General features: G+C 42.1%; 1 protein-coding gene across 3 annotated transcripts in view; it reads left to right on the forward strand.

Annotated features, from left to right (window-relative positions):
* Positions 1 to 13,403, forward strand: part of PSD3 (pleckstrin and Sec7 domain containing 3) — a 593,519-nt gene that overhangs the window by 171,581 nt on the left and 408,535 nt on the right. The window contains exon 1 of one of the 3 annotated variants that reach the window (XM_079143341.1): positions 12,896 to 13,089. The exons of the other annotated variants lie outside the window; for them this stretch is intronic. Coding sequence (XP_078999467.1) covers positions 13,069 to 13,089 — 21 coding nt within the window. The 5' untranslated portion in view covers positions 12,896 to 13,068. Of the gene's footprint in view, positions 1 to 12,895; positions 13,090 to 13,403 lie in introns of those variants that run through there. 3 annotated transcript variants of the gene reach the window in all.

Consider the following 13,403-nt stretch of genomic DNA (forward strand, 5'->3'; position numbering starts at 1 on the left):
TAATTTGCATTTCACTAATTGCTAGAGATGTTGAATAATTTTTTCATATAGTGTTGACTGATCGTATTTCTTCTTTTGAGAAGGGTCTGTTCAGTTCCTTTGCATGTTTATTGATTGGGTTTTTTGTGTGTGTGGGGGGGTGTTAAACTTTTTGAGTTCTTTGTATATCCTGGAAATGAATGCCTTATCTGAGGTGCAGGTGGCAAAGATTTTCTCCCATTCTGTAGGCTCTCAATTCATGCTTTTGATTGTCTCTTTTCTGTGAAGCAGCTTTTTAGTTTGATGCCATCCCATTAATTGATTCACACAAGAAAACTTTAAGTCTAGATGGCATTATGGGTAAATTCTACCAAACACTTCAGGAAGTAATAATACTGACTCTACACAAACTATTTTAGAAAATAGGAGTGAAGAAAACACTTCCCACCTCATTCTTTGAGACCAGCATTCTTCTGATACCCAAACCAGACAAATGCATTACAAGAAATTGCAGACCAATATCCTTTCTAAAAACTGATGTGTGAGCTGAGTTTGTGGCTCAGTGGTAGAGCACTTGCCTAGCATGTGTGAGGCACTGGGTTCGATCCTCAGCACCGCACATAAATGAATAAAATAAAGGTCCATCAACAACTAAAAATACATGTATATAAATAATTTTAAAAAACCTGATGTGTAGTAGTGAAAATAAGCTGATTGGATCCAGCAACATATAAAATTCATAATTGCTATGTTCAAATTGCTCCTTCCCCCTTTTAAAAAATCCACATGTTGAAGTCTAACCCCCAACAGGACTGAATTTGGAGAGAAGACCTTTAAGGAGGTAATTAAGGTTATAAGGCCGGTTCCTAATAAGGAGTCGTTGCCCTTATGAGAGGAGGAAGAGACGCTGGGGTGAGAATACAGGGGAAAGGCCAGGTGAGGAGAGAGTGGATGCTTTCAAACCAGGAGGAGAGGCTCACCAGAAACCAGCCCCACCAGCGCCTTGACCACTAACCGTCAGAACGGTGAGAAAACAAATCTGTCGTTTAAGCAATTCAGTGTGTGATAATCTGCAATAGCAACCTGAGCAGACTAATCCAACAGTCATGGACAAACAGAGTTCATTTTAGGAATACAAGGTTGACTTAATATTTGAAACATCAGTCAATGTCATTCACCAAAATGACAGCAATAAAAAAAAAAAAAAAAGAAAAATCATATGAGTACCTCAATAGATGCAGAAAAAGCATTTAATAAAATATCTTCAGCAAACCAGCAATGAATGGGAACTTCCTCAACCTGATAAAAGGCACATCCCAAACTAACTTTGTCTTTAATAGGGAGAGACTGAGTGCTTTTCACCTAAGATCAGAAACTAGACAAGGACGTCTTTTATTACTTCCATTTAGTTTCAGACTAGAGTTCCTCACCAATGAAAAAGACAGTATTTCTTCACAAATGCCATGATCACTTATATAGAAAATCATAAGGGTTTTTCTTAGAAACTGGTAGAAATGGTAAGTGAATTTAGCAAGGCCACAGAATACAAGATTTTTTTTTTTTTCCCCCCCGCGGTGCTGGGGATCAACCCAGGGCCTTGGGCTTGTAAAGCAAGCACACTACCGACTAAGCTATCTCCCCAGCCCAGAATACAAGATTATTATGCAAAAATAAAATTTGTTTTTTTATACTAACAGTGAAAAATATTAAATAATTAAGAAAATACTACCGTATGCAGTAGCACCAAAAAGCCTAAAACGCTTGGGCGTAAACTTCATAAAATGTATGCAAGTGCTATTCACCAAAAACTGCATAACATTGTTGAAAGAAATAGAGACCTAAATAAATGGGGAGATGTATAGAGATAAATAGATCAGCAGACAGACATGAAAAGATGTATAAATAATGTCCGTGTTTCAGAAGTCTGATATGGAGATTGTCAGTTCTCTCCAAATTGACCTATAGATTGAATGTGATCCTAACTGAAATCCTAGTAGGCATTTAAAAAGAAATTAACAAGTTAACTCTCAATTTTATTTGGAAATTCAAAGAACCTGGAGGGGTCAAAATAATTTTGAAAGGGAATAACAAAGTTGGAATACTAAACTACTCAACATCAAGAGTCACCCATCAAGGCTATAGATCATAGTCACAGATCAGTGGAATAAAAGAATTTAAAAGTAGACCCACATGAGCTGGGTTTGTGGCTGGGTGGTAGCGAGCTTGCCATGAGGCACTGGGTTCAATTCTTAGCACTGCATATAAATGAATAAAAGGTCTATCAACAGCTAAACTTTTTTTTTAAATATACCCACACATATATAAATTTATTTTTCAACAAAGTAATTAAGTGGTGAAAGGATAATCTTTTCAAGAATGGCAGCAGAATGGCTGAGTATCCATACAGGAAAAAGGAACTTCTACTCCAACTCATCATATATAAAATCAACTTGTAATGACACATTGATGTAATCATGAGGTCTAAAACCATGAGGCAAACATGGTGACATTGCATCAGGCAAGATTTCTTAGCCAGGACACAAAACACAAGTCATAAAGAAAGAGAAAAAAAGGTAGATGGAACATTATTTAAATTAAAAATTTTTACTCTTCAAAGACACTCAAGGAACCAAAAAGGCTAAACAAAGACAAGGAGAAAATATTAACAAAATCCCTGTCAGGTATGAAACTTGTATCCAGGATATATAAAGTATTCTTACGACTCAGTTATAAGACAAAAAAAAAAAAAAAATCCACTTTTTAAAATGGACAGAAAAACTAGGTGTGGATCACACCTGTAATCAAAGCTATTTAGAAGGCTGAGGCAGGAGGATCCCAAGTTAAAGGCCAGCCTGAGCAACTTAATGAACCCTATCTCAAAATAAAAAAAATAAAAGACTGGAATGTAGCACGTGGTAGAGCACTTGCCTAGCCTGTGTGAGACCCTGAGTCCAATTCCCAGTACCGAGGGAAAAAAACAAACAAAAAAAAGAATAAATGGACAAAAGAGGAGACATAAATTGAGAATAAGTACATCAAAGGATGTTCGATAGACTAAATCATTAACAAATGCCCGTGAAATGCCCATGAGGTTCTACTACACACTCAAAAGGCTAAAGTTTTCATTTTAAAATCGACAATACCAAATGCTGGTAATGTCAAATGCTAAAATCTTCATATCTTACAGATGGGAAGGCAAATTAGTGTAAATAATATAGCCACTTTGGAAAACTAGCAGATTAAAAAAAAATAAAATTAAACATACATTAACATATGACCCAGTAATATCACTCTAGGGAATTATTTGTCCAAGAAAAAATATGTATGCACAAAAAAAAAAATTGAACATGGAATTTCATAGCATTTTATGTTATAGCCAGAAAATGGACACAACTCAAATGTCTATCAACTGGTGACTAGATCAACTCTACACAACAGCACACCCTTCAACAATAATGAGGAGTAAACTGCTGATCCATATATATAGACATGGATAAATCTCAAAAGCATCATGCTGTGTGGAAGAAGCCAGACACAATAGATTTCACGCTATACGATTCCACTGATATGAAATCCTGAAAAAGCAACACTCAGTAAGTGGTCAATAGTTGCTAGGATTCAGTATCCTGAGGAGGGAATTGATTGCATAGGGTTTGAGATTTTGTTGGGGAGGGGGGAAGATGGGGGTGAAACATCTGGATTGGGGTGATAGTTACACAATTCTATATGTTTACCAAAGCTCATGAAACCATACACGGAATGGTTTTATAGTGTGTAAATATACTTCGATAAAGCTGATTCTGAAGGGGAAAATAAAATTTTTCTCTGGGGCTCCTGAATGTGGATTAATATAAGCCAAAAGACCAGCTATCTCATAATGAGGGGGGTAGAGGGGGTGGGAAGAGAAGAATGAAGGAACTTTGGATGATATAGAGGAAAATGGGGTGGGAGGGGGTAGGGGAAGGAAAAATAGCAGAATGAAGCAGACATCATTACCCTATGTATATGTATGATTACATGAATGGTGTGAATCTACACTGTGTACAACCAGAGAAATGAAGAGATGTACCCCATTTGTGTACAATGAATCAAAATGCAGTCTGTAAAAAATAATAATAATAATAAAAATTTAATTAAAAAAAAAAAAAAAAAGACCAGCTATCTGGCCTCACAGAACTTAGAAGTAAAGTGACTCAAAAAGCCCACTCTGTCAGAATTCAGTCCGAGGAATATGTCACCTGTTGCAGTTACATCCAGGAAAATTTTTAATGGGAGAGATCTGATACGCTTTCAGAAACACTTGAATTTAGAGATTTTTCAATGTCAAAGTTCTTCATAGGGCACATATTCTGTGATGTGAATCCCATTTCACGTTCCTACTTGTTTTGTTATAGTGTTTACAAAGCTTTCTCCCTTTAGACCCACTTTTATTTTTAAAAGGAATTCTTAACATGCTGTTCCAGCCCAACCTAAGGAGAGAGAGAGCATTGATTCATTCTGTGAATTTATTGATCACCTCCTATACACTAGGCAATATGTTCAGTGCTGGAGATGAAAAGTAGCTAAATAAGCAGAGTGGTCTCTGCCTTCTGGAGAGCTCTGTCTAGCCTGGGCTTCTTGGGGTTACACTTCAGAACATTTAGAGAGTCAGCTTTGGGAATTTGGCATTGTCACTAAAGACTTGCCCTAAATGAAAATATAGATTGCTTTTAATTGAAAGTTCTTTAGATCCCAGAATGCTGGAAGGCGGTACTCAGGAAAGTCAGTCTTCCGGAGGCTTGGGAACATGGAGGTCCCACCGTAGAAGGAAACTGTTTCTCTATGCATGCAACATTCTGACACCTAAAAATACGTGGGACTTTTTTTTGACACCAAGCAAGTCCCCAATTCTCCCAAATGGATATCCTGGAGTAAGTGCCATATCCCACAAACTAAAAGGTTAGTGTTATTGTTCCATGAGGTCACCTCCACTTCAGAAATCAAGGACAAGTGCCAGGTTGCCATCTGTATTTCTGACCAATCCACTATAACTTGGGGGTTCCCACAACCCCTTCCTCAGTTTGATAATCTGATAGAAAGGCCCAGAGAGCTCAGGAAGGCACTTTACTTTTGTTTACTGGTTTATTGTAAAGGACAAAATTTAGGAAAAGCCAAGTGAAGCCACGCATTGGGCAAGGTGGTGGCAGGCAAGATTACCACCCTCCTAACACTCAGTGTTCTTCAGACCCTTAAAGTCACCCAATCTCTTCTTTCAGGAGTTTCCAGAGAGCTCGATCTCCAGGCCCCCTTCCCCTTCCTGGTCAGTGGGTGGGGCTGGAAGTTCCAACCCTCTGATCACTTGGTATTTCTGAGGACCAGCCCCAACCTGAAGCTGCAAAGGGGCCTCGCCCTGTGTCACCTCATTACCATAAACTCAGGTGTGATCCAGAAACGAGCTCCTTTATGAGAAACAAAGGCACTCATCTATCACTCAGAGCTTTGTGCCAGGAACCAGGACAAAGACCAAATGGGTTTCTTAAGATAACACATGATTAGCCGGGGAGCCAGGTGGGGCTCTTTCTGTCCCCTGACTCTGCTCAGCAGGCGATGGCATTCACCTTCACCCTCCTCACCCACAACCCAGCAGCCCCGTTGCCATGCTGGCCGGTCCTCTTGGAAACACTCCAGGGTACTTTTCTAATTCAAAGGCACAAAGCCATAGGCAATTTGCCTAGGTCATTTCTACCCTGGAAGAGAACATTACAAGTGAAATGCTTGTTTCAGCAAAGCAGCATTTTCTGTGGAATCCCCCTTTGAAACAAAAGCTTTTGCAACCTTGCTTTTTATTCTTTGAATAACCCTGAAAATGTGATTTGTTATTTGAAGGAAATAGGGACTTTTTTTCTCAAATATTTTCAGGAATTGTTTTGATGGCAAAGCATTTTCTCGTGGAGTGGGAAAATACAGATAGGCTTTTAAGGGTGAATGAAACAGAAAAGCATCTGTGACTAAGTACCTGCGTAAAGATTAGCATTTGCGGGTGGGTTGGGGTGTAGGGGATTAGACCCAGGGCCTTGCAAATGCTAAGTACTTGGTTTGCCACTAAGCAACAACCCCAGCCCCACCTTTGTTTTCAATGATAGTGGGTACAATTCACAGTAAATCCTCAAATTACAGTAAACCCATAGTAAATCAAGAATATACTCAATTGAAAATGCACTGAATATACTCAATTTATTGAACATCCTAGCTTAGCAACAGGGTACACTGTAGAAGATCTTTCACTTACCCCACGATCATGTGGCTAACTGGGAGCAGTGGTTTCATGCCTCTTTCCAGCACAGTACCAAATATTCCTAACCAAGGAAAAGATCCAAGTTCAAAAGTCAGAATTTGAGAAATGGCTTCTACGGAATTCATATCATTTTAGTACCAGGCTGAAGTAAAAAAAAAAAAAAAAAAAAATTGTAAGTGGAAACATCGCAAGTCAGGAATTGTCTGTACTGTACCAAAAAGCTTCACACTCTAGGGAAAAGACACCAGCACCATCACAGGGTACCTTTGGACCGAATGTGCCCAACACTGAGAGTGCTGTCCAGCAGAATTCTCTGCATGGTGGGAAATGTTCTAGAGGTGCACTATCTAAGCATGTCATGTTTGGATAGTGCACATCTGTGACTACAAGCACAAATCGGCTTGAGGCCAAGTGAGCGACTGCTGGAATTACAAGCATACAATACACTTGCCTCCATTCTTCTTGAAAATAATAAAAAAGTGCTGGTAAAAAGAGAAGTGGTGATTTCAGGATGTAGGGAGGAGCAGCATACAGAAACTACTGATTGAGAACTTCAGAGAGGAAAAGTTTTTAGGTCAAAATAATTTGAGTAGTCATGAGGATCATGTATTTTTCCTCCAATGCTGGTCATCCTTTTCAGTCTCCTCTGCTTGTTCTTGCTCGTGCCCTAACTTCTCAGTGTTGGAGAACACCGGACGCCCCCCTTTTCTCTTTGCCATCTACTCCTTTGGCGATCTCAATCAGTTTCACGGGTATAAACACCATCACTATGCTGACATCCAAATGTGCACATAGCTCCCACCCCTCTCTCTTCCCAGTGCTGGTTTTACATCTCCAAGGGCTGGCTCAGCATTCTGCTGGATGTGTGAAAGTCACCTCAACTTAACATGTCCGAAACTAAGGTCCTGACCTCCCCATCCCCACTCTTGTTCTTTTTTCTTTCTTTTCAACTTGGGATTGAACCCAGGGCCTTGTACAAGCTAAGCAAGCACTCTGTCACTAAGTTACTTCCCCAGGACTTCTGTAAACATTTCATTTTGAGACGGGATCTTGCTAAGCTGCCTAGGCTGGCCTTGAACTTGCATACCACTCCTCTGAACAAAATCTTCAAGGGCAGTTAAAAATCCAGTTCCTTCCACCAGATTATGAGATCCCTCACATCACAACTTCTACCATTCCCCTGGCTTACTAAGCCTTAGGCAGGCTGACCACCTTGCTGTGTGCTGCACACACCAGGCTAGACCTCAGGGCCTTTGCACTTACAGTTGCTCACATGCCTGTGTGGCCTTCATCCCTCAGTCCCTTTATGTATTTACTCAAAATTACCTTCTCAGTGAAGCCTTCTCTGAATACCTTTTGTATCCATCCACTCACTATCTTGGACCCCACACTCCATGTTTTTTAAACCTTTCTTTTTCTTTTTTTTAATTATTATTTTTATTTTTACAGACTGAATTTTGATTCATTGTACACAAATGGGGTACAACTTTTCATTTCTATGGTTGTACACAATGTAGAGTCACACCATTCATGTAGTCATATATATATACATAGGGTAATACTGTCTGCCTCACTCTACTATCTTTCCGTCCCCCACCCCCCCAACCCCATTCTCCTCTACACCATCCAAAGTTCCTTCATTCTTCTCTTCCCGCCCCCTGCCGTCCCCCCTCGTTATATGTCATCATCCACTTATCAGAGAAAACATTTGGCCTTTGGTTTTTTTGGGCTTGGCCTATTTCTTTGTTTTATATTTCTACAAAACACTTATTGCCATAAAATATCCCATATACTTACTTGTCTTGCTTATTTTCTGTTTCCAAAGGCCTTTAGGAAGGAAGAGATGTTTTGGATGTTGCCATAGTCAATGCATATTCAATAAACTTGTCACACGAATGAAAGAAGAACTGTGCACAGGAAGGATAATAAAAATGAGTGGAAGCTTTTATTGCGTGTATATTACTTCTTAGCCTTATTCAGGTCATGGGGAAAGGTGAGTTCAGTGGACGCTGTGCCTTGATATAACATTTCTTGTGCATTTAGTACAAAGTAGACAGGATGCGCTCCTGCCTCTGTCTTTCCTCATTTCTCTCTCATCAGTCACCTAAGCCCACTAACACCTTTTTGCTCTTTGAATCTTGTTTCCCATTCCTCTTTTTTTGTGGGGAGGGGTTCCAGGGATTGAACTCATGGGCACTCGACCACCGAGACATATTCCCAGCCCTATTTTGTATTTTATTTAGAGACAGGGTCTTACTGAGTTGCTTAGTGCCTTGCTTTTGCTGAGACTGGCTTTGAACTCCAGAACCTTCTTTATCAGCCTCCCAAACCGCTGGGATTACAGGCTTGAGCTGTAGTGCTTGGTTTATCTATTCCAGCACCTACTCAATATTCAGTAGAGTCCCACAGGGCAAATACCATTGTGAATTTTGTCTCAGACATCACCTTGGGCTATTGAAATTCAATCACAATGTGATTTTAGGTAGCACTGTATCTTTGTGCCTTAGGTAGTGGAAAACTTCTTTATTTATTGAGCCCCCGCTATGAACCAGGCACAGCAGTAGAAGCTAGAAATATGACAATGAATCAGACTTGACTATGTCAATGGGTTGTATACAGTTGGTATTTGAGGCATAAAGCATTCTGTCTATGCACTGAAGCATGTGTGGAAGTCCTTCTAGCTGAAAAATACTGTAGGAGTTAGAGTTGTTTGTGGCTTAAAATAAAAAATCTTTTTCTTTAAATGCATATTCCAAGAATCTTGGATTTGAGAAGCCAAATAATAAAGGGAAGTGACCACAGATCATAGTGGGAAAATATTTACATTTCTTGCTCTTTTAATAAGAAATAACTCACAACACTCATAAGAGAGATGAATAAAACCCTGGGGTCTGGATTGTTTCACTTATCCTAGTCTAGTCTTAGATCAATACTTCTATCATTAATATCAGAATAAAATCCAGGTGGCTCCACCTATATCTTCTGTGAGATCCATTCTGCTTCCTGTCTTTTAACATCCCCAGGATTATGTGCAAGTGCACACACATGCATCTGTATCTCACGTCAGTGCCAAGAATAACTCATAGACCCCTTTCAGATTTGTGACCTAAGACGATAAGTGGATGATTTGAATATTTCACTTGACTCACTTTTATTGAGATAAAATTTATATACAGAGTAATGCATAACTCTGAAGTATGAAATTTGATGAGTTTTGACCAATTAACATCATCTGAATAGCAGATGTATCATCTTAGAAAGTTCTCTTATGCCTCATTAAAAAAACCTCAGAACTTTAAATATTAACTACTGCACAAAATCCCTTGAAATCCTACTGTTCATGTATGAAAGAAACTTGAGTAGTTTTCCAAAATTTGACAACATACCAAAAGTGTATGTGTGTATATATTTTTTTATATATATATATACATATATATATATATTTTTTTTTTTTCTTGGTACTGGGGATTGAACCCAGGGGTGTTTTACCACTGAGCTACATCCCCAGCCCTTTTTCACTTTTTATTTCATTTTATTTATTTATTTTGGGCACCCAGGATTGAATTCTGGGGCTCTTGACCACTGAGCTACATCCCCAGTCCTATTTTGTATTTTACTTAGAGACAGGGTCTCACTGAGTTGCTTAGTGCATCACTTTTGTTGAGGCTGGCTTTGAACTCGGGATCCTCCTGCCTCAGCCTCCTGAGCTGCTCACTTTTTATTTTGAGATAAGGTCTTGCTAAGACACCCAAGCAGGCCTTGAACATGTGATCTTCCTGCCTCAGGCCCCTGAGTCACTGGAATTACAGATGCGCACCACTGGGTCTGTTCAAAAGTGTATATATACTATTGTCAACAATGAGTGTGAAGATGCACTTTCCTAAAATGTCAATAATAATAATAATAATAACAACAACAATAATAAAATCAACCAACTCTAGTACAGAAAAACTGAGTTTTCTACTTTATAGAAAATGATGTTACAGAATCATTCCACCAGGATGGCTATGATCAAAAACACAGACAATATTCAGTGTCGATGAGGACAAATTAGAACCCTCAAAGTTGCTGTTGGGAATGTAAAAATTGTACAGTCACTGTGGAAAACAGTTTGGAAGTAAAATTTTACTCTTGGAAAAATTGAGAAAAGAAACAAGGACATAACATCCACATAAAAACTTGAACACGGATGTATCATTCCTAAAAGTTAAAAGTAAAAACAAACAAGCAAAAACCCAAAAAACACCAGAAACGTCCATCAGCTGATGAATGGATCAATGAAATATGGTCAAGTCAAACACAAAGGAAAATTATTTAGCAATAAAAAGAAAGCAAGTTCTGATACATGCTACAACATGGATGAGATTTGAAAATGTAGTCCTAAATGAAAATGAAGGCAGTCTCAAAAGACCACATAATTATTTCACTTATATGACGTGTTCAGAATAGGTAAATCTGCAAAACAGAAAGTTTTATTAACAGTTACCAGAGGCTGGGGCAGTTGGAGGGAAAAGAGGAGTGGTCACTACTGGGTTTAGAGTTTCTTTTTTTGGGAGGATGAAAATTTTCTAAAATTGACCATGGCAATGGTTACCCAAGTCTGTGAATATGCTAAAAAATATTGAATTGTACACTTTATATTGGGATGAGTTGTATAGGATGTGAGTTAGATCTCAAGGTTGTTAAGGAAATCATTGTAAAGAGATGACCGAGAGTATGTGACCAAACCACATGGGGAGAAAGTATTATTTATTTTAGAAAGTTAATCAATAGAGGTATTATGCAGGTAGTTGATAAAAAATATTGTGGTTTTTCTGAATTTGGTGATGTTTGTGGGATCTGTTAACTTTCTGAATTTGTATGAGATTTCTTTTTTCATTCTAAATAAATATTTACTTTTGTAACCCTCCCCCCAGAATTCCACAATCTGAGCTTTTCAGTGGCCTTCAGAAATAATAGAGATTAAATGTATGTATTAATAATACATGACAGAATTTCATCTTCCTTTCCATTCCTCCTTTAGACCTTCAGCAACTAAAGTCTCACCTATTCTAGTCTTTCTAGGGCCAAGGTGGAATTGGGGAACAAATGGGATAATTATACACCAACTTACGCCTCTCTTGGGGGCTCCTGTTGCTCAGTTGGTCTTCTTACCTCCTTTGTTTTGCCAAGGTGGGTACCTGTGTATTCTGACAATGAATTTGAACGCCATTGTGGTCACTTGAGCTGGGTTCCTGGGACGATTCCCAGGTCCTTTAACTGGTAAGCTCATATAAATCAAGGTCCATTCTTTCTCCTGTATGAGAGGAAAAACCTCTGGGTATCTGGCTTGTTGGTTAATTTTCCAAATAAAGCCCGCCAGGCCAGCGGCCAAGTCCCAGGATAGCAGCTATATTTTGTACTTATTCTTTCTTCTGATATTTTTGCTAACACAATCACAGACCCCCAAGTTTCAAGGAGGCAGTTTAGCGGCAATAGGCACACAGGGACTACTTCTGCGAGGTATTTATGGAAGACAGAAGGCAGGATCCACAGAAGACATATGCCCAAGTAATTGTAGTGCTTCAAAACCTACATACCAGCCCCTACACCTGGTCTGGCAGTGGGAACATGAACTGCGGTCATTTTTCAAAGTTGGAATAGATCCTTCATTCTGGTTCCTCTAACGAGTGCCACCAACTGACTTTGATAGATGTGGTTTGGACAAAGGAAAGCAGGCAACTCGCGGGACGCCGCTGCGTTCCTGCTATGATCTTACTCAGCGAACACAGCAGTTGACCAACTGGGCAGCCCAGGTCTGGCCCCTTGGACCACCGTGAAACCTGACTCCTGCCTTCAGCTCTAAATGTGGCTTCGTTAGTCACTTCCTTTCTTTGGCTTCTTCTACCGGCATGCAAATAAGACAATGAAGCTGCAACAGAAACTAGGACCACGGTGCAGCGGGCGCCAGGGGTTTACAACCAGGTGCTCAGGCACCACAAGCCCTGAGACTAAAGGTGGAGTGATCTTCACTTGGCCTAGATCTTCAGATTCGAAGGGGGTGGCTTTAAGGTCTTCCTGTCCCTCTCCCAGAGGAGGGCGCCTTTCCAGTCCTTGCTTCTGCGGTGCAGATCAAACGCCACAGAAAAAAAGGTACCGGTCTGAGGCACTGCTGCTTGAAAATGCAGTTTTTAAGTGACCTTTCGGTGCGGGACGGTCCCGAGGCAAGTCTGCGGGTGGGCGAGACGCCTGTCCTGCGGGGCGAGAGGGGGAACCGGCCTGGAAAGGGGTCGGCGGGTGCCGGGGACCCGTCTCCAGCGGCGGCGGGTCTCAGAGAGGGGGACAGACCGCTGGCGGCCGCCCGGACCCGAGGGGACGCGTGGGCGCGTGTCCGGGCGCGCAGCGGGACGGCGGCCAACTCGCGGCTCCGCGCGCGCCGCCCTTCCTGGGGGGAAGCACCGGCGAAAGCGCCTCTCCGGGGCTCGGGCTGGGAAGACGCTTCGGGAAGGAGACAAAGCAACAGGCTGGTTTCCGCCGTGGGGCCGGGGCCCGCGGGGCGCGCGCGTGGCTCCCGCGGCCCGGCGCCGCCCCCCGCTCTCCGCCCTCGCCTGACGTTGGCGCGGCCGGCGGGCGGCCCCGCGGGCTCTCCGCCTCCGCCAGGGTGCGCGCCGGCCGCCGCGGGGCTCCGCGCTTGCCGCCGCTCGGCCGTCCGGGCGCCAACAAAGAGCAGCCGCGCCGCCCGCACTCGCGCCCGCCGCGTCCCCGAGCCGCAGCCCGCAGCCCAGCCCGCAACCCGGCGGGGACGGCGCGGCGCGGCGCGGCGCGGGCGATGGAAGATGGAAGGAAGACCTGCAGCGGTGAGCTCCCGACCGCCCGCCTGGGGCAGGGGCGCGGGGGGCGCAGGCGGGGGCCGCGAGCTGGGGTTCGGTTGCGTGGTCGCCGCTCTGTCCCCCAGGACCCGTCGCGGGGCCGCTTGAGTGTGTGCGGTAAAGTCAGGTTCCGGTAACTGCGTTCCTCTTTGCGCTCGCTCGCTCGCTCGCTTTGTGTGTGCTGGGGGCCCGAGGGGTGAACTTTTTGCGTTAAGGTTTAGGGGGTTGAGTTCACCCCTCTGCTTTGGAAACGTAAGACTTGGAAGGAAAGCCTGATTACTTAACGATCCGAAGAAGGAAAG

This window comes from Sciurus vulgaris (assembly GCF_902686455.1).
Source record: "Sciurus vulgaris genome assembly, chromosome: 5".
Lineage (NCBI taxonomy): Eukaryota > Metazoa > Chordata > Mammalia > Rodentia > Sciuridae > Sciurus > Sciurus vulgaris.